Here is a 21,301-nt window from a genome sequence, read left to right on the forward strand (position 1 = left end):
TCCCCCTTACTGCACTGACCGGATCAGAGTCAGGAAACAGGCTGAGCTGTGCCGTGCCCTGCACTTCAACCCGGTCTTCACACACATAGCTCAGTCTTTATCGGAGGATGGACGAGGGTTCTAAGAAGACTTTTACAATCTGAAAAATCATCGAACCCGAATAAACGCACTGGACTCTTTGGGGGAATAATTTGGCAGTGCCTGTTGGGAGTGAGGGCAGACCTGTCATGGTGTCACGGTGATACTCGGCAGGTAGACGTTAGCAGGCAGCCTGGCTAGCGGCTCAGCTAGTCAAGCAGTGGGTAGCTAGCTTTTAGCAAGCAGCAGCCATCACGAACTAACAAGTTGGTTTGAGGTGTCGTCATAGGTGCATCAAAAACTAGCCTAGCATGGATCATTTTTACCCAGCAGACGTTAAACTATCCATGTGACCGACTTCAGCTCCCTGTTCATTGTCTTCAAGGAGACTAGCAGCTGCTGGTGTTGCAAGGTTGATTGACAGCTTGTCACGACGTGTTTTCCAGATGTGGAGTCAACACGATCAGTGTAGTTAGGCTCTAGAATGGCGAAGCTTTGCTGCAGGACTGGTTGCTGACCGAGAATGGCTACCCTGAACAAAATTACCAGTAGACTCTCAACTACACCAGCAAGCGATGAATTTCGTTTTAGCAGCGAGCTGAAGTCCACACCAGACCAGCTGACACGTTGAAACCTGGGGCTGTCATCTGGGCCAGTTCCAAACAGACAGGGAAGTGTTTTTACGGTAAAGACAAAGATGAAGAGGACAGAAAATCCAAACAAGAGGAAGCTGTGTGCCGTGGAGCAGCTGGAGAGTGGGGGACAAGAGAAAGATGCGGTGAGTAGGAAAGACAGGAGTTCTGCCACTTTGCTGTGTTATAAGGGACAAGTTAAAACTGAAAAAACAAGCTTAAAACTAGAACTAGTACTAGAAACTAGTTGTCCTTGGTCCAATATGAATCTGTCAGTCCATGCACAGAGCAAAGGACAACCACAAAATGTTGTGTTGCATTTAAAACAGAATTCTTATTTATATGAGCCTGCCTCATGTCACCATGCTCAGATTTGCTCTTTGACAATCCCGCTTATCTGTTGAAAAGGCTAAACAGTGCTTTTTTGATCCATTTGTACCAAACTATGTTCTGAATAATGCTGACTGGAGATGGGATTTCTGACTCGTTGAAGGGAGCCGGATCTTGAGGAACCGTTCCTTTCAAAGAGCCGTTCAAAAGACTGGCACATTGTTATATTCATTTATTTTAGAAGTTAACCAAGGGTTACTTGTTTTTATCAAGGAAACAATCACTGGTAGCTGCTATAAGATAGATGTGATCAGAAGAATTCAAACTTACACATCGCACCAATTTGTGCTCTATTTAGTTTTATTTAAATATTTTATATAACTATAGATTATATTCTGTTTGTTTTTTTTCTGTATTGTTAAAATGTTCGTGTGTGGTTTACATTGTTTTTTTCTTTTTTATACTCCATCAAGGAATGTGGTGTAGCTATGTGACGATCAGTATACGTTTGTTTATCTGATTGTTAGCAACATTACTCAAAAACGGACTAATGGGGTGTCCGAGTAGCTCAGCTGGTTGGACGGGCGACCCATGAACGGGGGCTACAGTCCCCGATGCAGTGTTCATAATAGCTCCTCCTCCCTGATAAAGCAGTAAATGTGGCTCCGCTCCAGTCTCGTTAACTTTAAAGAGCGGTTCAAACGTCTGACTCGTTCACGAACGCCACGTCTACAGATTAAGCATTTCCAGTATGGCTTGCTTGACATCTGTTGTCCAATAGGCATGGCATCAGCTCTGGTGTTGCCCATTTGCACATCATTAAGAATGTCAAGTATGGGGCAGCTGGCCCCCCCGCGTCAAAGTCCGCCCTAACGTGCTTTTTGCCCCACACTGACCGGCTCAGATAGTCTCAATGAGTGTCCCACAACATACTAGAGATGAGAAGTGAACGAAAACCTCCACATTACCTGGCGATTGCTCTTTGTTGTGGTCTGTATCCAAATCTCAGGACGCTAGAAAGCAAATCTCGTTCTGAAATCGCGCGAGAGCTCTCGCCAAAACCGGTGTTTTGAGACTATCTGAGCCGGTCAGTGTGGGGCAAAAAGCACGTTGCTCCATACTTTTCACTAGCCGAGCTGCTAGCTGAGCTGCGAAGCTGCCTGCCTGGCTAAATACTGGAGCTATGTCGAAAATTCATTTCTCCATCACTCACATGTATGAAATTACATATGGAAACAGACCCCAGGTTGAAAAAAAAACGAAGTTCCCCTTTAATCATGATGCAGTGAGAGGTTTCCTGAAGGTGTGCCCAGCAACAGGTTAGTGGTTTTTAGAGCTACAGTCACTGATGCAGCCTATTCAGAACTGGCCTGAAACCAGCTGTCCTACGGTTACGGTAAAATTAAAAACCTTTGCAGTATTGTCTGCTGAAAGTTTAAAATATACACTCTGGGCATTGTCATGGTGAGACAGTCATTAATTTGCTGAAAAGAGGCCAGAATATAAGGCCATCGTGTGCCGTGTCACTAGTTTTCCCTGCTGATGTTCAGGGAAAGATACATAAGATCAAAATTAAATTTAAGATCAATATATCACCTACTGCTCATTGTATTTTGACTCTCGCAGAGATTTTGTTGAATCTTGGTAATCTTGTTAGATATTGTTAAACCAGTGTTTCCCCTCCTATATGACCGTCGAGGCGGGCCGCCTCGCTGGTATAGCCCACCGCCTCTTTACAATTTTGCCGACATTGCCGCCTCACTGGTCCGTGCCAAAAAAAAAAAAAAAAGTAATGCTAAATATTAGAAAGCAACATAAGTCCGGTATATTCGCCGCTGAAATCAACAAGCCAGAATGGCAGCCTTTTCTCGCCGTGGCTGAAGACAGCAAGGTACATCCCCATTGGTCGGTAACACTCAGTTCTTGTATGACATCCCGCAAGATCGTGTTTGAAATGTCGGTCGTTCCGATTGGCGAACGTTCCTAGCATCAACAAGCATGGCGGACAAGAAGCGGCAGCGCTCCATCGTTTCGTTTTTCGGGGCTAAAAGCAGGTGTGTTTCACAGCCATATGTCAAATTAAGTATCAAAACTATCGCATGTCATCAAAATAAAGTGAGCAACCCAGTGTAGGCATCGATCTCGCTTCTTTTATTGAGTTTGCTTACTGTTTTGTTTTCTGCGGCGATACGAATTGACAGTGACTGCAAAAATGGCTCCTGTTAAAAAATTTAGGCACGGCAAAACCTGTTCTCATGAACGAGACAAATGATTTCAATGGAATATAAAGTTCCTAGTTTCTTTTGATAAAATGATTTATAGAGTGCCCGAAATTATATCGTTCAATGGCAAAACAAATTCTGTGTTCAAATTCTAGTTCTGTGTTCAAAAAGGTAACAGTTTTGAAAACAGAACTAACTCCTTCAGAAAACCAGTTGTTAACCCAGAGTTGAAGTTTTCTTTCACATTTTTAAGTAAAATGAAGGTCATGACATAACCTTTTTATTATAAATAAAAATGAAGTGGGAATTTGGTACCTAACATAGTTGTTTTTAGAAAAAAAGTAAAAGTCACCACTTGATTCCAGATTCAAGTCCTTTGTCATCTTTTTCAAATTTGTAATAAGAACTGATGTGGCATTTTGGAATGGCTTGTGGAAATCTGACCAGAATATAATAGACTGGACTAGTTGACATGTTTTGATCGCAAGGACAAGTGGGTTTATATTTCAGAATCAGAATCACTTTATTCATCCCCGAAGGGAAATTCAGTTGTCAGGGTTCTTATCTGTTTAATTTTGAATTGAATAGCCTGACTGCTGATGGTAAGTCAGCTCCTTACCCTTATGGTAAGTCAGCTCCTATCCCTGCGCCTTGCAGCGCAGGGATAGGAGCCGTCCACTGATGTTTCGTTGTTCATTGAGGCAGATGTGAAGTGGATGATCCATGCTTGTCAGAATGGCCTCCATCTTGCTCAGTGCCCGTCTCTCCACCTCATCCTCCAATGTGTTCAATCCGATTCCAACCACAGAGCCAGCTTTTTTAATCAATTTGTTCAGATGCCTTGCATCCTTCTGTTTTATGCTGCCTCCCCAGCAGACTGCAGCATAAAACAGGACACTTGCTACCACAGACTGATAAAACATCTGCAGCATCTTACTGCAGATGTCTAGTGATCGAAGTCTTCTGAGGCAATAAAGTCGGCTCTGGCCCTTTTTGTAGATGAAGTCTACATTTGTAGACCAGTCCAACTTATTATCAAGGTGGACACCTAAATATTTATATTATGTCACTATCTCGATGTCCACGCCACAAGTGTTCACTGGAAGAAGAGGGGGTTTGGATCTGCGGAAATCTATGATCATGATCATGATCTATGATTTGTCATATTTTCTCCCTATCACAAATTTTTAGAAAAGAAACATGAAAATTTTATTTAATTTAGTTTTTGGAAATGGCTACAAATACAACAAAATGTGCTCCAAATTGTGCCAGAATGCCCCATTTTGCATCTTGATTTTCAAAATTTTTTCGGACCCCCCTAGTTGTTTCGCGCCTACGGCGCTTGCCGATGCAAAGACATTCAACCCTTGCCTACACCCCACCACCTCACAGCCAGTTCAACCCAGGGGAGACACTGTCAAACTTAGCAGCTATAAATCAACTCTAAAAAGCATATTAAATGTTAATTAAGGCTTATAGCCAATGAAGCTCAGAAATCCATTGTCTTAAAATATTAGCTCTATTTTTTTTTTTTTAATTTATTTTTTTAGAGTTTTAGGAAATTATTGTTCAAACAGTGAAAATACTGTATGTCTTTCAACCTAGTTAATTACACTAGTTACCTACTGCTGTGAGGAAGATGGCTGGCTTAAAAATTGTTCAGAAGATGATCGACACCCTTCACTAGGAGGGTGAGCCACAGAAGGTTATTGCTGAAATGCCTGACTGTTGGCAGAATACTGTATTGAAGCACATTAAAGGAAAATTGACTGGAAGGGAATAGTTTTGCAGGAAAGTTACACAAGCAACAGGGATGACTGCAGTCTTGTGAAGATAGGTCTTAGCACCTGCCCACTGTGATATCAAAACTTCAACCAAATAGTTTGCTGACCAGGATATTACTGGGCTCGAATGGTCAGACAACTCGCCTGACCTAAACCACGTAGAATCACGGCGGAGACGGGCCGAATAGTCAGATCCGTTCGTCTGGTCTCCCGGGTCCACATTTTGCCCTCGTTTAGTCTTTAGTTAAACTGAAGAATTCCCAAACACCGGTCTTCAGCATCTTGTCTTGTGTTTATGCAACGAAGTGAAGCGTGGCTTCAGAGTCGGCAGCCACCCGGCCATTCGGGTGGTGTTTACAAACACGAATGGAGGAGCTGAAATGACCCGAAGAACACGGCGGGATGAGCCGGATTGGGCCGAAGGCGCAGGGAAGGGACGAGCTCCGAATATTTTCGTCTGGGGGGAGGAGGGGGTGATCACATCGACATATGTGTATATGTTTATGTGATCACAGGACGAGATGAGGCGATGTGGGCCGAAGGCGGAGGGAAGACCGTAACGCTGCATATTCTTTCCGCCCGGTGACGTCCGACGGCGGGGGGTTGGGGGGGGGCGAATATTCGGATACCAAAATTAATATCCAGATAGTGCCGTAGTGAACGGATATTCGGGATATTCGGGTCCAGCCCTAGTTGTATCACTATATGCTAAAGCCTGGCAATGTTAGATGGTTGGCAGGTGTAGCTACAGAGGTAACTAACCCAAGCCGATGTCACACAGTTGCAGTGCTGTGGTATTAGGGATATATGTGTAGGCTTCACTATAGGCCTGCTAAATATGAAAACGTGAAAATTTTAAGCATCCATCCTAACATTTTCATCACCAACAGCCTTTGTTCTGTCTTCTCCTGACCCCTATTAACAAATAAATTATTGGGACTGTGATGATTATATATGAAAGTATAAATTTTGCTTCAGACTCTGTACACTCAGATACTTCCTATTACAAATAAGGAAGACTTGATCAGGACTTCCTGTTTTGGATGAAATGTTAGTGTGGCACCATGATCTTATTCAGTGGCAATCTTGAATGCCAGTGGTAGAAATAGTGTACTAGTCTACATGGCGTTAAAATTGTCTGGATGTCAGCTGGGTGAGTGGGCTAACACAACTTTTCTTCAACTTGCGTGTAAAAACTGCACTAAATTGGGGAAGGCAAACTAACAAAGTTGCTATAACGACAGAAACAGAAGTTGCATGAAGAAATCACTTGATGTTACTCCAAGCAGTTGGGGAGGAACATGAAGAGCTTAGCAGCAGACTGGCAGCCATCCTTTGCCACTGAGGTGCTTACAAATGGTGAAATAACTCTAAATTAAGTCTGATTTTTATTTATATCAACATTAACCAATTGAGCTGTTTTTGTTATGTCCATATTTCACTCAGATCATGGATATAGATCTTATTTTATATATTTTTTTAAATTATGTGTTGTCTATTGAAGACTCAAGAGTTTTAATTTGTGAGATACTCCTACAGGGCTCTACAATAACAAGGGCAAAGGGACAGGTGGTTTAGTTTTTTTTTTCAAGTTCTGCACTTTATTTTAAGATATACAATTATATCAAGAGTTATTTATTAATAAATGTTGTCAAAATGTTTTTGAACCGTAATGAATTTATTTGATTTGATGGTCAGTTATTGATTACATGCAGATGCTAATGAAACCCCTAGGTTACATCAACATATACACACGTGGACAAAATTGTTGGTACCCCTCAGTTAAAGAAGGAAAAACCCACAATTCTCACTGAAATCACTTGAAACTCACAAAAGTAACAATAAATAAAAATTTATTGAAAATTAAATAATCAAAATCAGCCATCACTTTTGAATTGTTGATTAACATAATTATTTAAAAAAACAAACTAATGAAATAGGGCTGGACAAAAACGATGGTACCCATAACTTAATATTTTGTTGCACAACCTTTTGAGGCAATCACTGCAATTAAACGATTTCTGTATTTGTCAATGAGCGTTCTGCAGCTGTCAACAGGTATTTTGGCCCACTCCTCATGAGCAAACAGCTCCAGTTGTCTCAGGTTTGATGGGTGTCTTCTCCAAATGGCATGTTTCAGCTCCTTCCACATATGTTCAATGGGATTCAGATCTGGGCTCATAGAAGGCCACTTTAGAATAGTCCAACGCTTTTCTCTCAGCCATTCTTGGGTGTTTTTGGCTGTGTGTTTTGGATCGTTGTCCTGTTGGAAGACCCATGACCTGCGACTGAGACCAAGCTTTCTGACACTAGGCAGCACATTTCTCTCCAGAATGCCTTGATAGTCTTCAGATTTCATCGTACCTTGCACACTTTCAAGACACCCTGTGCCAGATGCAGCAAAGCAGCCCCAAAACATTACTGAGCCTCCTCCATGTTTCACCGTAGGGACAGTGTTCTTTTCTTCGTATGCTTGGTTTTTGAGTCTATGAACATAGAGTTGATGTGCCTTACCAAAAAGCTCCAGTTTGGTCTCATCTGTCCAAAGGACATTCTCCCAGAAGCTTTGTGGCTTGTCAACATGCATTTTTGCAAATTCCAGTCTGGCTTTTTTATGAGTTTTTTTCAGCAGTGGTGTCCTCCTTGGTCGTCTCCCATGAAGTCCACTTTGGCTCAAACAACGACGAATGGTGCGATCTGACACTGATGTACCTTGGCCTTGGAGTTCACCTTTAATTTCTTTGGAGGTTGCTCTGGGCTCTTTGGATACAATTCCAACGATCCGTCTCTTCAATTTGTCATCAATTTTCCTCTTGCGGCCACGTCCGGAGAGGTTGGCTACTGTCCCGTGGGTCTTGAACTTCTGAATAATATGAGCCACTGTTGTCACAGGAACTTCAAGCTGTTTAGAGATGGTCTTATAGCCTTTACCTTTAAGATGTTTGTCTATAATTTTTTTTCGGATGTCCTGGGACAATTCTCTCCTTCGCTTTCTGTTGTCCATGTTCAGTGTGGTACACACCTTTTCACCAAACAGCAGGGTGACTACTTGTCTCCCTTTAAATAGGCAGACTGACTGATTATGAGTTTGGAAACACCTGTGATGTCAATTAAATGACACACCTGAGTTAATCATGTCACTCTGGTCAAATAGTTTTCAATCTTTTATAGAGGTACCATCATTTTTGTCCAGGCCTGTTTCATTAGTTTGTTTTTTTAAATAATTATGTTAATCAACAATTCAAAAGTGATGGCTGTTTTTGATTATTTAATTTTCAATAAATTTTTATTTATTGTTACTTTTGTGAGTTTCAAGTGATTTCGGTGAGAATTGTGGGTTTTTCCTTCTTTAACTGAGGGGTACCAACAATTTTGTCCACGTGTGTATAATACAATACATATACACAAATCCAGGTTAGACATTGTGGTATTCTGGACCTTTGCTTTAATAAATTTTCTCTGACTGAACCACTTTGAATTTTATTTGAATGCCTCTAGTGTAGAGGATGTAAAGCAGGGGGATCAGAACACAGCCCTGTAGGGAGTTGATGCTGAGGGCTAAGGAGATGTAGGGGCCTATGCTCACCCTCTGGGGTTGATCTGTCAGGATGGCCTTGTTCCAGAAGCAGATAGAGAAGGGTAGTCTCAGGATGGTGTTAAATGTGGAGCTAAAATCTACAAAGGGGTCATTCCGTATGAAATCAACCAATTTTAAGAAAACTTCCCACCTGACCCTCTCAGATTTTGCTAAGTTTTTACATAAATTTAGTACGTTATATATGATGGGAAAATCCAAAATTTGAATGCTTTATTGTCATTAGTTTTAAAGTTATGGCCATTTGAAGTAGGTAGGGGGTACCCTATTATTGCAGCCAAAATTAAGACTTGAAATTTTTGACCATTTTCAGACTTCTATAATGTCTGAACAACAAAAGATAGAGATCTGAAATTTTCAGGATCATTTCACAGTGACCTGTAGTCCTCAGAAATGTGAAAATATTTACTTTATGTTTATAATTGCATGTTAGAGAGAATGACAAAGTTGCGATTGTATAAATCACAAACTTCTAAACTGTTACATTTGGCCACCCATTACACAAAAACTAAGCATCATATTCATTAGAAATTTTATGTGGTATAATTTGGCTATCTAAGGATTGGATCTATATAAAATGAAAGTGCTATGGTATGTAATGCATGAAATATGAACAGCTAAAAATCAAAAATATCTGTTCGACCTTCAGATTCAAAGGTTAATATCAGCATGTGGGATAGGCGGTATGAAAAAATAAAAGACATCATGTGAAATTTCAGGAATTTCCCTAAATTTTGACACCAAGCACAACTTGCTTCTATAAACCCTTCTATGTTTAATGTTGACCTTTGAATCCGATGTCTTTTATTTTTTGGGGTCAGGTGGGGACCACTGGTTGAAATGATATGGAATGACCCAAAGAGCAGTCTAGCATAGCTTACACGCTGCTCTAAGTGTGTCAGGGCAGCGTGGACAGTTGTGGTGACAGCTTCCTCTGTGGATCTATTAGCTCTGTAGGCAAACTGGTATGTGTCAAAAATGGGTAGGAAGTTGAAGATGATGCGTGTCCAAAACAGTTTCTCAAAATACTTCATTATGACTGGAATAACTGCCACTGGACAGTAGCCATTTAGGCTGCTGATGGTGGTCTTTGTTGGCAGCGGAACTACAGCCATGGCCATAAGTTTGGACACAAGTACCATGACGCTTGTGAATCTTAGAAAATACCACAAAATTGTCACTTACAATACAGTACACAACTCCTGAGAACTATATTAAGTTTCATATTTAAAAAAAACATCAAAAGAGATTGGTGTCATTTTGTTATTCTTACCAAATTCGGTTGTGAAAGTACTGCATTTTTTGTTGTTTTCTTCTAATATTATGTTTTGGGAACAAAGTTGTTCCAATTGTTGGAATTTATTGATAATATTATATCCCTTGTTGATTTCTTGACTAATTAAACTGGTGCTGTCAAAAAATATTAGTTATGTTCTGTCATAGACATCAAAACAGACATAGTAAGTCATGCTGTGTCCAAACTTATGGCCATGGCTGTATGGTTGAAGACTTCAAGCAGGGTAGGAAGGTGGACTGTGACAGTCACTAATTGAAGATCTTGTGAAGATCCCAACCAGTTGGTCCGAGCATACCTTCAGGACCCGTCCGATCTGCAGCTTTCCTCGGGTTCACCACCCTCAGTGTGGGCCTTACCTCATGTTTTCCACCATGAGGATGTGACTGCTGTGGGCTGGTGTCTGCATCACATCCAGCAGCCCACAGTAGCCACATCTTCATAGTGGATCGTGAATGTTGTGGACTGGTGAATGTAATGCAGATGCCTCTGATGGCTGCACCTCATTGTAGGCAAAGAAGTGGTTTAGTTTCTGCCACCGATGCTTCACAGCTGAGAAATTTGCCTTGTGTTGTCACAGGCTTCCTCCTGTGAGCAGCCTTGGCCTCTTTGATGCCTCTTTTCAGGTTGGCTTTCGTAGCATTGTATTTTGCCCCATCACCAGATGTGAAAGTGACATTTTTGACCCTGAGCGAGAGCTGGACTTCTTCTGTTATCCAGGACATGCGGTTGGGATAGATGCGGATACACTCCACGGTGACAGTGTCCCTTTTGTGCCTAATGTAACTCAGGACAGCAGTGTGTAAGCTTTGTCAAAATCTCTGGTGGCCCGTATAGGAAAATACGGGCCACCAACTCCTGCCAAATCTAAATTTCTGGTAGCCTGTACAAAAAAACTAGTGGCCCGTACTTCGCGTTGTTTACATAAAATAAAAAAATAAATATAACTTCTCAGGAAGTCAATTTCTTTTAATGAGATTGTTTCTTTCAACCTGCTTACCATTAGAATCAAAATAATCAGTCTCTAATTCCAAAAAAAAAATCAGTCTGTATTCATCTTTACAATCACAACTTAGTTGAACTTAGGCATGTAACGATATGAAAATTTGATATCACGATAATTGTTATCAAAATTATCACGGTTATCGATATTATCACGGTATTGTGAAATATGTTCACAATGTTTAAAAAGTACTCATAGGCACACTTAAATCAATGAACAACGTTTTTATTTTTGAAAAACCAATCAAAATATGAGCTTAAACCTTAAATAACATATTAATAAGCTTAAAAAATTAAAGAGGGGACCTTAAAAGAGCCAGGAGGTAGTCCGTTTGCTTGAAAGCAACATTAGGAATAACAAAGTACAACAAAAAAGTAAGGTGCCACTGCCTCATAAAGATTAACAAATAAATACAATTTAAATAAAATTACATTCTTTATATTGTGCGCGTAGTTTGTCCCGGGCAGAAGAGCGGCGGCAGGTGTTAGCCGACCGGCTAGCGGGGGAGACCGGGGGAGAGCAGCCGGCGGACCCGCACAGTTAAAAATGACCGCTCCGGTGGCTTGGTGCTTTCCGTTTTTTGTTTTTTTTTGGGCGCGGACTAGTGAGGCGGCAATATTGTAGTGAGGCGGTGGCCTACACCAGCGAGGCGGACATATAGGAGGGGAAACACTGTTTTCCTGAGGGGGGTGTATGCTGGAATTAAGAACAGGGACAGATAGTCATATATCCAGGTGTGACAGTGGTTTGGCCCTGTAGTCTCGCATGATGTTAGAATAGACCTTAGCCAATGTATTTGCTCCCCTAGTTGCACGATTTATGTACTGGTGGAATTTTGGGATCTCCTACTTTCAAATCAGCATGGTTAAAAGCCCCTGCTATGATGTGAACAGCCTCAGGATACCTGCTCTGTTGACTCTATTCGTGCCATGCAAGTGTCCAAGCGCTGAGCTAGCATTAGCATCAGGTGGTATATGCACAGCAGTTGGCGAGATGACGGTAGACTTCCAGGGCCTGCACTTAACAGTCACAAACTCCAGGCCTGGGGAGTCAGTGGCTGGGTACACACACCAGCTGTTGCTCACATAAATGCATAACCTCCCTCCTCTGTTCTCACCGGACTCTCTGGTCTTGTCATGCCGGTGAGCTATGCGGCCTGCTAGCACAATAGCTCTGTCTTGAATAAGTGAATAAAGCCAAGGCTGTGTCCGAAATCGCATACTAGCGTACTACATACTACATTCTCAATGAGTATATACTGTATACTACGTACTATAAGTATGATTAGAATGCCGACCGTTCACACTGTAGTATACTACTCTGTTTCCCATAATGCATTTCAAACCTCCGACGACAAAAACCGGAAGTACGGCTATCAAATATCTCGGCTGAATACCGGCTTCAGGTCGATTTTACGCTAACAAACAGTCGCATAGTTAATGTGGCAATTTCAAGCCGGCACTCCTCATGCAGTTATTAGCCAGATTATGCGAATCGTTTCAGTTGTACTACTCGAGGTAGCTGCTACTTCTTCTGTATGCAAAACGAGTTGCTGCAACTAGCTGCTAGCATTCAGTAGCACGTTGTGAGGCGTCTGACAAATTTAAAATGTTGGTCAGAAAACGCCTATTTCTCAAATCTGTGGGGTGATTAGGATGACTACTTAACCACATAAAATGAAATAAAAATTGCCGCGGTCCGGCCACATATCCCGCGGAGGCTTGCATTTCGGTGGATAGCTCGCAAAGCATTATGGGGCGGTTGAGTATGACTAGTGTGGTCACCGCGCATACTTAAAATTTTTCCGGATATAGTATACATCCGGGTATTTCTCGCGTACTCAATCTGTTCATACTATCCAATGTGAACGCACTACATACTTATTTTGACGTCACATTTAGTATGAGTAGTACGTTAGTATGCGATTTCGGACACAGCCCAAGTCTCTGTGATCAGTAGAATGAAACTGTCCCTGACAATTTTGTTAGCTGTCGCCTGTTGCTTCAGTTCATCCATCTTGTTTGTGAGGGACCTTGTGTTAGTGAGAAAGATACTTGGAAGCAGTGGCTTATACGGTTTCCTTCATACACTTACCAGCACGTTGGCTCTGAAGCCTGGCTTTTTCTTCCAGTCCATGAGGTGCCTCCGTCTCCTGCCCGCAGGATTAGTAATCTACAGAGAACTTGCACACCTGGCTATACCTACCAGGATGTCGTGGGAAGAGAAAACGTCTGCTGTCAAAGTCTGCTTGCTGTGTATTCCTATATTTAGAAGATTGTGTTGAGCTGTAGATGTTATTCGCTTAGCAGAATCATGTCAGAACGAGTAAAAACATGCACACAAACATCCCATCAGAGCACTGAAAGGAGAGCACTGAACTGCTGCATCTGTGTGTGCCATCTTGAAGCCAATCGTAGAGTTTGAGGCAGCCCTGCAATTTTTTTTCTGTGCATTATTTTTTTTATTCGCAGTGCCCATCTCCTTGCATGTAAATGTTCCAACACAGCAATTCCACCTGTTACTGTTTTAAGTGAACATTGAAACCGCATCCTGTGCTTAGCCCTGCCCACAATGACTCAGAGCATTTTTTCCCTACGCAGGGCTTCAGACTAACTTTTTTTCCTAGGAGCACAGTGGCCCCTAACTTAAAATTTTAGGAGCACAAGCAGAAAATTTAGGGGTGTACACCAAAATTGCCTTGCGAAGTAAATATTCACATTTCCTCTCATTTTCACTGTATTGCTGATAAATACTTGTACAGTAAATGCAAAACCTATGTTTTCAATTCACATTTTATTGTGCAGCATTTGACACAAGGCTTATTCCATCCTAAAACACCAAATATTCAGGAAGGTGGTTGCAGCACCATCTTCACTGTGGGTGCTGGTGGTGGAAGATCATGATAAAAAAGTTTTGTGTGAAAAATTACAGGCATCCAGCACTCGATTTAAGGCCGAGAGGTCCGGTCGCCTAAATGACATTTTTTAGGCCACCAACATACGTCAATTTAGACATTTTTAGGAGCCAAAATCAACTTTTAGTGGCCAAAAAAATTAATCCTACTTTTTTTTTTTTTTTTGGGGGGGGGGGCGGGGGGGGGGGATCCAGTTCCTCCTCCACGTCAACTTGTTAGCTGGAGCCGCCGAGCTATCACTGGTCGCTGGGCAAAGTGTGCCTTAAAACCCTCCACGGCCGTGAAAAGTCACCAACGAATGAGCAGCGCATTGTCCGGAGCTCCTAGCGGGCGACTGGGACGTTGACAGCCGGAACAGGTGCGGTTTGTCCCGGGCAGATGAGCGGTGAGGAGCGGCAGGTGTTAGCCGAGCAGCTAGCGGGGGATAGCTAGCCAGCCGGGGAGTCTGAGCAGTCTGTGGCCGGGGAGAGCAGCCGGCGGACCCGCCGAGTTAAAAATGACAGCTCTGGTGGCTTGGTGCTTTCCGTTTGCGGTGCTCAGGCTCAGTTGGTGCTGTCCTCCAGATGCCGCCACCACATTCTGGGCTGGTTCTGGAGCCGACGGAGTCTCGCGATGTTAACGACGTTAACATCAGCGACAATAAAGTGTTCAAATTTGAAATTAAATTTTTCTCCAAGCTCTCTGCATGTTGGTGATGTCCTAGAAACAACACACACACACTCAGAAGAAGTCTCTACAGAGCAGGGGGGCTTGCCCAAAATGTATAAATTATTTGTAAAAACCACTCGCAAGTAGGCTTAAGGCTGTTAAAAATACTAGAACTCTTACAGATTAATGTCTTAGCCCCATTTAGTATTGCTCTAGACCAGACTGGCTTATAATTTATACAGGGGGAGCCCTCGAGGCACATTATTTAGAGAGATATGGACTGCTGAACATTGCCCCCCATGAAAAGTGCCTAATTTTCAAGGACCCTGAAGTCAATGTAGCACAGGCGGTAGAGATCTGCAAATTTGCACAGAAAGTCATCTATCCTCTTACTATAGCCATGCAAAGTCCCAACTTCTAGCCATCACTGCATATGCAACAATTTTGGTCACAATCTGGAGCCCTGTAACATCTTTCGACACTACACACTGTTAGAGTTTATACTATGGCGTCAAATTTGGGTCAAAAGTCGCGCGCGCAACACTCTTTCGCGCGCGTGAAACACGTACCCCGCGCGAGTGGAAAAAAGTCTCCACGGGCGCAAAAAACACTCTGCGCGTGCGTGGCAATGTCTCTGCGTGTGCAGACCAAGCTCCGTGCGTCCAGTGTCTCACGAAACTGTCCTCCTGCGTGCGTGGAGCTCTGATCTACACGCGCGGGGAGAAGACTTTTGACACTTTGTGGGCGGATACCAGTGCTCGCCACAACCTCCCTATGATTGGCTGTCTGCGACAGCAAGAACTCACCCCCCCACGTGGGATGCCACTGTATACAAGAGAGGAAATGACACAGTCGGCTGGTGCCCCTTTGATGCTGCTGCCGCTGTTCTGCAGCTCCGCCAAACACACACAGAACCGAGCTGGGATCTCCAACTGCCGGTGGGTGAGTGTCTCCACGTATTTCTGGCTCTAAACCGGAGGTCTCAGTGCTCCATTGCGGGGCTGTCAGCCTTTAGTACAGCGAAGTTAGCTCCATTGCTAACGGCAGTTACCCAGGTGGACTGACCAGAATCGGCCCAGAAGCCCAGCGTGTCTACACCCCATGGACTTGAAATGTACCCTTAATTATAGGATCACTCTTAAACTCCCTGTCAGAATCACTGCAGTAGACACGCTGGGCTTCTGGGCCGATTCTGGTCAGTCCACCTGGGTAACTGCCGTTAGCAATGGAGCTAACTAACGTCTAAAGGCTGACAGCCCCGCAATGGAGCACTGAGACCTCCCGTTTAGAGCCAGAAGTACGTGGAGACACTCACCCACGGGCAGTTGGAGATCCGGGCTCAGTTCTCTGTTCGGCGGGGCTGCAGAACAGCGGCAGCAACATCAAAGGGGCTCCAGCCGACTGTGCCCACGTGGGGGGTGAGTTCTTGCTGTCGCAGACAGCCAATCATAGGGAGATTGTGGCGAGCACTGGTATCCGCCCACAAAGGGTCAAAAGTCTTCTCCCCGTGCGCGTAAATCAGAGCTCCACAGATAATTATGGCACCATACACGGACGAGTAGCAATGTCTCCACACGCGTAAGAGGCTCCTCGCGCGCGGAGACATTGCCATGCGCGCGCAGAGTGTTTTTTGCGCCCTAGGAGACTTTTTTCCGCTCGCGCAGGGTACGTGTTTCGCGTGCGAGAGAGAGTGTTACACGTGTGCGACTTTTGACCCAAATTTGACGGCATATTATACTAACAACCTCCATCTTTTTTGGCTCACCTCCTACCAGCCTCCTTCCCTGCTATCATGCCTTCTCAGTCATAGCAGAACTGTTTTTTTTTGGAGGGGGAGGGAGTGAACATTTGGATACCAAAATTAATATCCGGATACCGCCATAGCGAATGGATATTCGGGTCCAGCCGTAGCATATACAGTCATATTTTGTGTATGTGTGTGTCTGTGTGTTGCAGTAAGCAATTACAGCAGGCTGTTATATAATTTAAATTACAGGACCGAATTGTTTTTTAAAAACTTGGTTTGATTTAATGTTACCTTGATGTTCTGTTGATTTTCAGGGCCATTTCCTGTATTGACCAGACTGAAGAACAATTACATAATTTAAATAAAACTTAAGCAGCTTGGGTTTCAGTATCTTGCCTAAGGACACTTTGACACAAGGAAGGGCCACGGATCAAACTACCGGTCTTACATTTAGTTGACAATCTGCCAAATGAGTCATGGCTACCTCAATGTTATTAGGAGCCATTTGCCAACTGATTGTGTGAGACAAGCTCACCATGTCCCATTACATACGTTGTCAGAATGATGTATGTCATGTGACCGCAGTCGGGACAAGTAATTATGTTTACTGGGTTCACTTCATGTTATTAATTAAAACGTTGTTGAGTGATAAGACTGTTGACTATTGGTTAAGGATATCTCATCTAGTCTGAAGGCAAAACATCGCTCGTTGAATTAATGCACATTGCACATTCCAAAAAATGTGGAATTGTAGCATTACAGAGCAGTTTTAGACCATTACATAAATTAGCATAGCCATCTTGTCATTTTCTGATTCTAAATTGTCTGTAGATGTGAATGTAAGTGTGATTGTTTTTCTCTGTGTGTAACCGTGTGATAGACTGGTGACCTGTCCAGGGTGTGCCCTGCCTTCACCTGGAGCCAGCTGAAATAGACTTCAGACCTCTACGACTGTACAGAAGATTAAGCGATGTGTAGATAATGGATGAATAGAAGGATCCTTTTTGCTAACAGAATCAGCTATGCTTGTGTTTTTAAAATGATCAGGATGAACAAGATGCAGTTGTTGTTCAGCTGGATGCAGATATATTAGATGTGGACGTGCTTTAAGCTAGTTGTCACAATTAAGGTGACGTCAGTTAGTGTTCCCATTCTGACTTTTTCAACAAGAAAAGCATTCAGAGAGTGTGGTACTGTGCCAAGGCCGCTCAGTCTTTGTATCATTTCTGGTGGATGAAATCTTTAAATATAAATGACCTTGCACTGAGCACAGGCGTGTGTTATGCATATGTACGTTATTTATGGATACCGAATTGTGTGTAAATTACTCTTACAAAGATTTGTTGATCAGTTCATTGCTTGTTGCAAGCCCTTGTTTTACTAGTCTTAAAATAGTCATTCCCTCAATGCTTTTATTTTGAAGATGTATTTTTAATGTTACAAGCTTTTATTTTGGCACCATTCCAGCAACAAAGGAAGTGTTTATCTAAGAAGCATAAATTGAAGCTAAATATGTAGCAGGTCGCGGGAATTGATGGGACTCAGAAACACACCACAATTTAATCATTTGCTCCTTGTGTGATTTCGGACAGATAAGTCCGGGTAAGTCTGGGTTTGTAGTAGGATCGCAATCATGTGATTGTCCGTAGGCGGCTGATGTAGTGTTCACTTGTTGTTATAGTTACAGTGACGCCTTACCAGGATCTTGCAATGCAAAATTCTTAACAAATCCAAGGATCTGGACTATAAGCTGCATCACTGCCAAAATGTAATTAGGAAGCCTTTGTGTCATTTCTGACCTTCCCTGAAAATTTCATCCAAATCCATGAATTCGTTTTTGAGTAATGTTGTGCACAGACAGGTTCATGTATGCCGATTGTCACATTACTCCACCACATTCCTTGGCGGTGTAACAAAGTTGGCATAAGGAATAAAAAATGATGAACTGGACGCACTTTGTACTCAAAATAAAATGCTTTCGGTAGCAGGAGTGTGCATCTCCAGTCTGCATGCTGTCAGAAAGAAAACACAAGCAGGACGATGCCTCAGTCATTACAACACAATGCAGCTGAACAGATCAGGGAACATGTCAGGACTAAACTGCTCATACCTATGAGTGATTAGAGCCAGTGCAGCGGTGTGTGTTTGAGAGAGCGAGAAAAAGAGTGTCTCTTTATTAATAACAATAAAACAAATAATGAAATTAACTCTATTTTTTGACTATACCTGCTTTTGCATCCCTGACTGCCCGCTGCAGTCCAGGATTGAACAAAACCAGGTAAAACAAAGGATAAATTTCAGTTAAATCATGATAATGCAACATTTTAACTTAAAATCTACCACTGCTGACCCTTGTTGACCTCTGACACAGACTTAGTAGTATGTGGGAAAATGAGGGACTTGTTACATTAAGACCAAACCTGAGGAAGACCGTCAATTAGTCCCCGCTGATCTTTGACAGACAGCCTGATCCAATAATAAAAACAGAATGCACTTGGTAACACAGTGTCCAAACCACACATATATCCTGGCAGTCAGTGCAACAAACCCCTATGGGAATAATAAAGCATGCTAGCTTTATATCATGCACAGCTTGAGAGAGAATGGGCTTTGGAAAGGTAATGGTTGTCACACCGAATTATGAAGATGGATGCCATTCCAGTTAGTTGGACACAGGAGCAGGGCTCTTATGAAGTCACTTGATTGTTGTTTCTCTCAGTGCTGTGAGATGCCAGTGCCATTAGACCTAAAATCAGCTGTGTAACGTAAATTTGTGGGGGTGATGATTAAAACATGTGGAATGCCTCATTGATTTCATCATGGATACATCAGCATTTCTTTGTTCTTTTTTAATGTGACAAATTCATTCATAACACAGAGGCCAGTCCTGATTGTAGGATTTGAAGTGCTACCATAACAGCTTTTTCTTCTCTGACTTGGTGTTTCATCCAAACTTTTTATGTTGCACCAGATATTAATGTTAGAGTTCTGAAAATGAAGGAGGAACTGTGGTCTGAATCGATATCTCACCTTATTCAAACTGCAGCCCTCTGCTTTTACTTTTCTGTAATGTTTTAAGTCCATCTATTCCCTGTTTTCATGATTCTGATCTGTTGTGCCAAAGCCATGACCGAAGCCATGTTACTTTTTGCATCTTACAGTACAGGATACATCATTTATCCTAGGACTTTTTTCAGCAGCGGGGGCAGGCTCTCTGGGAGCTGTGGCGGCATAAACAAATGACACTTGACTGCAGATTGCACTTTTACAACCTATTTATTGAATGAATAGTTGAAAATGGCTTTTTCAAGGCTGAATGTAAAAATAAAATTAAATAAAAAAATAAAAATAAATAAAAATAAAAACAATAAATAATTTCTTGATGGGGCTGTAGAATCAGTGGCAAAGTTTGCTGCCAGGCTCAGAACAATTAATTATTCTTAAAAATTTTTTATGGAAGAGCTCTCAGGCTTTGTTGTCCTGTAGGGACAGAGTAAAGTGGCATTACTGATCATTGCTATTACAATGGAAATGCACTGAACTTGTTTATTTATTTAACTGAAATATTGACAGACAGTAGAAAGAACCAGAGTTTGTGTCACAGAAAATCGAGCTGTGAAAATCCACTTTGCTTGTTACTCAATTCCTAAACGCCAGTGAACACTGTTTGTCCATTTGTGTTTTGTGTTAATGTTCATCCCGTTCATTTGTTACTCTGGGATTTTCAAGTATACTGCTCTGTCCTTCTATCTGCATATTACCCATGACAAAGTGCTCAGCTCATACTTATCAGTGAGACAGCAGTGGTCAGTGTCATGCAGTTGCATTCACAATCCACCTTAACTATCTTAGTGGACTTGATCTCTGATTACACACGTGGACAAAATTGTTGGTACCCCTCAGTTAAAGAAGGAAAAACCCACAATTCTCACTGAAATCACTTGAAACTCACAAAAGTAACAATAAATAAAAATTTACTGAAAATTAAATAATCAAAATCAGCCATCACTTTTGAATTGTTGATTAACATAATTATTTAAAAAAACAAACTCATGAAATAGGGCTGGACAAAAATGATGGTACCCATAACTTAATATTTTGTTGCACAACCTTTTGAGGCAATCACTGCAATTAAACGATTTCTGTATTTGTCAATGAGCGTTCTGCAGCTGTCAACAGGTATTTTGGCCCACTCCTCATGAGCAAACAGCTCCAGTTGTCTCAGGTTTGATGGGTGTCTTCTCCAAATGGCATGTTTCAGCTCCTTCCACATATGTTCAATGGGATTCAGATCTGGGCTCATAGAAGGCCACTTTAGAATAGTCCAACGCTTTTCTCTCAGCCATTCTTGGGTGTTTTTGGCTGTGTGTTTTGGATCGTTGTCCTGTTGGAAGACCCATGACCTGCGACTGAGACCAAGCTTTCTGACACTAGGCAGCACATTTCTCTCCAGAATGCCTTGATAGTCTTCAGATTTCATCGTACCTTGCACACTTTCAAGACACCCTGCGCCAGATGCAGCAAAGCAGCCCCAAAACATTACTGAGCCTCCTCCATGTTTCACCGTAGGGACAGTGTTCTTTTCTTCGTATGCTTGGTTTTTGAGTCTATGAACATAGAGTTGATGTGCCTTACCAAAAAGCTCCAGTTTGGTCTCATCTGTCCAAAGGACATTCTCCCAGAAGCTTTGTGGCTTGTCAACATGCATTTTTGCAAATTCCAGTCTGGCTTTTTTATGAGTTTTTTTCAGCAGTGGTGTCCTCCTTGGTCGTCTCCCATGAAGTCCACTTTGGCTCAAACAACGACGAATGGTGCGATCTGACACTGATGTACCTTGGCCTTGGAGTTCACCTTTAATTTCTTTGGAGGTTGCTCTGGGCTCTTTGGATACAATTCCAACGATCCGTCTCTTCAATTTGTCATCGATTTTCCTCTTGCGGCCACGTCCAGGGAGGTTGGCTACTGTCCCGTGGGTCTTGAACTTCTGAATAATATGAGCCACTGTTGTCACAGGAACTTCAAGCTGTTTAGAGATGGTCTTATAGCCTTTACCT

The 21,301-nt window shown here is 42.4% G+C and overlaps 1 protein-coding gene across 1 annotated transcript in view; it reads left to right on the forward strand.

The window, feature by feature from the left end:
* mast2 (microtubule associated serine/threonine kinase 2) overlaps positions 1–21,301 on the forward strand; it is a 181,913-nt gene continuing 160,612 nt past the window's right edge. The window contains 1 exon segment of the mRNA XM_051946956.1: positions 1–856. Coding sequence (XP_051802916.1) covers positions 776–856 — 81 coding nt within the window. The 5' untranslated portion in view covers positions 1–775.

The sequence above is a fragment of the Acanthochromis polyacanthus genome, chromosome 4 (genome assembly GCF_021347895.1).
Source record: "Acanthochromis polyacanthus isolate Apoly-LR-REF ecotype Palm Island chromosome 4, KAUST_Apoly_ChrSc, whole genome shotgun sequence".
In the NCBI taxonomy this organism is placed as follows: Eukaryota; Metazoa; Chordata; class Actinopteri; family Pomacentridae; genus Acanthochromis; species Acanthochromis polyacanthus.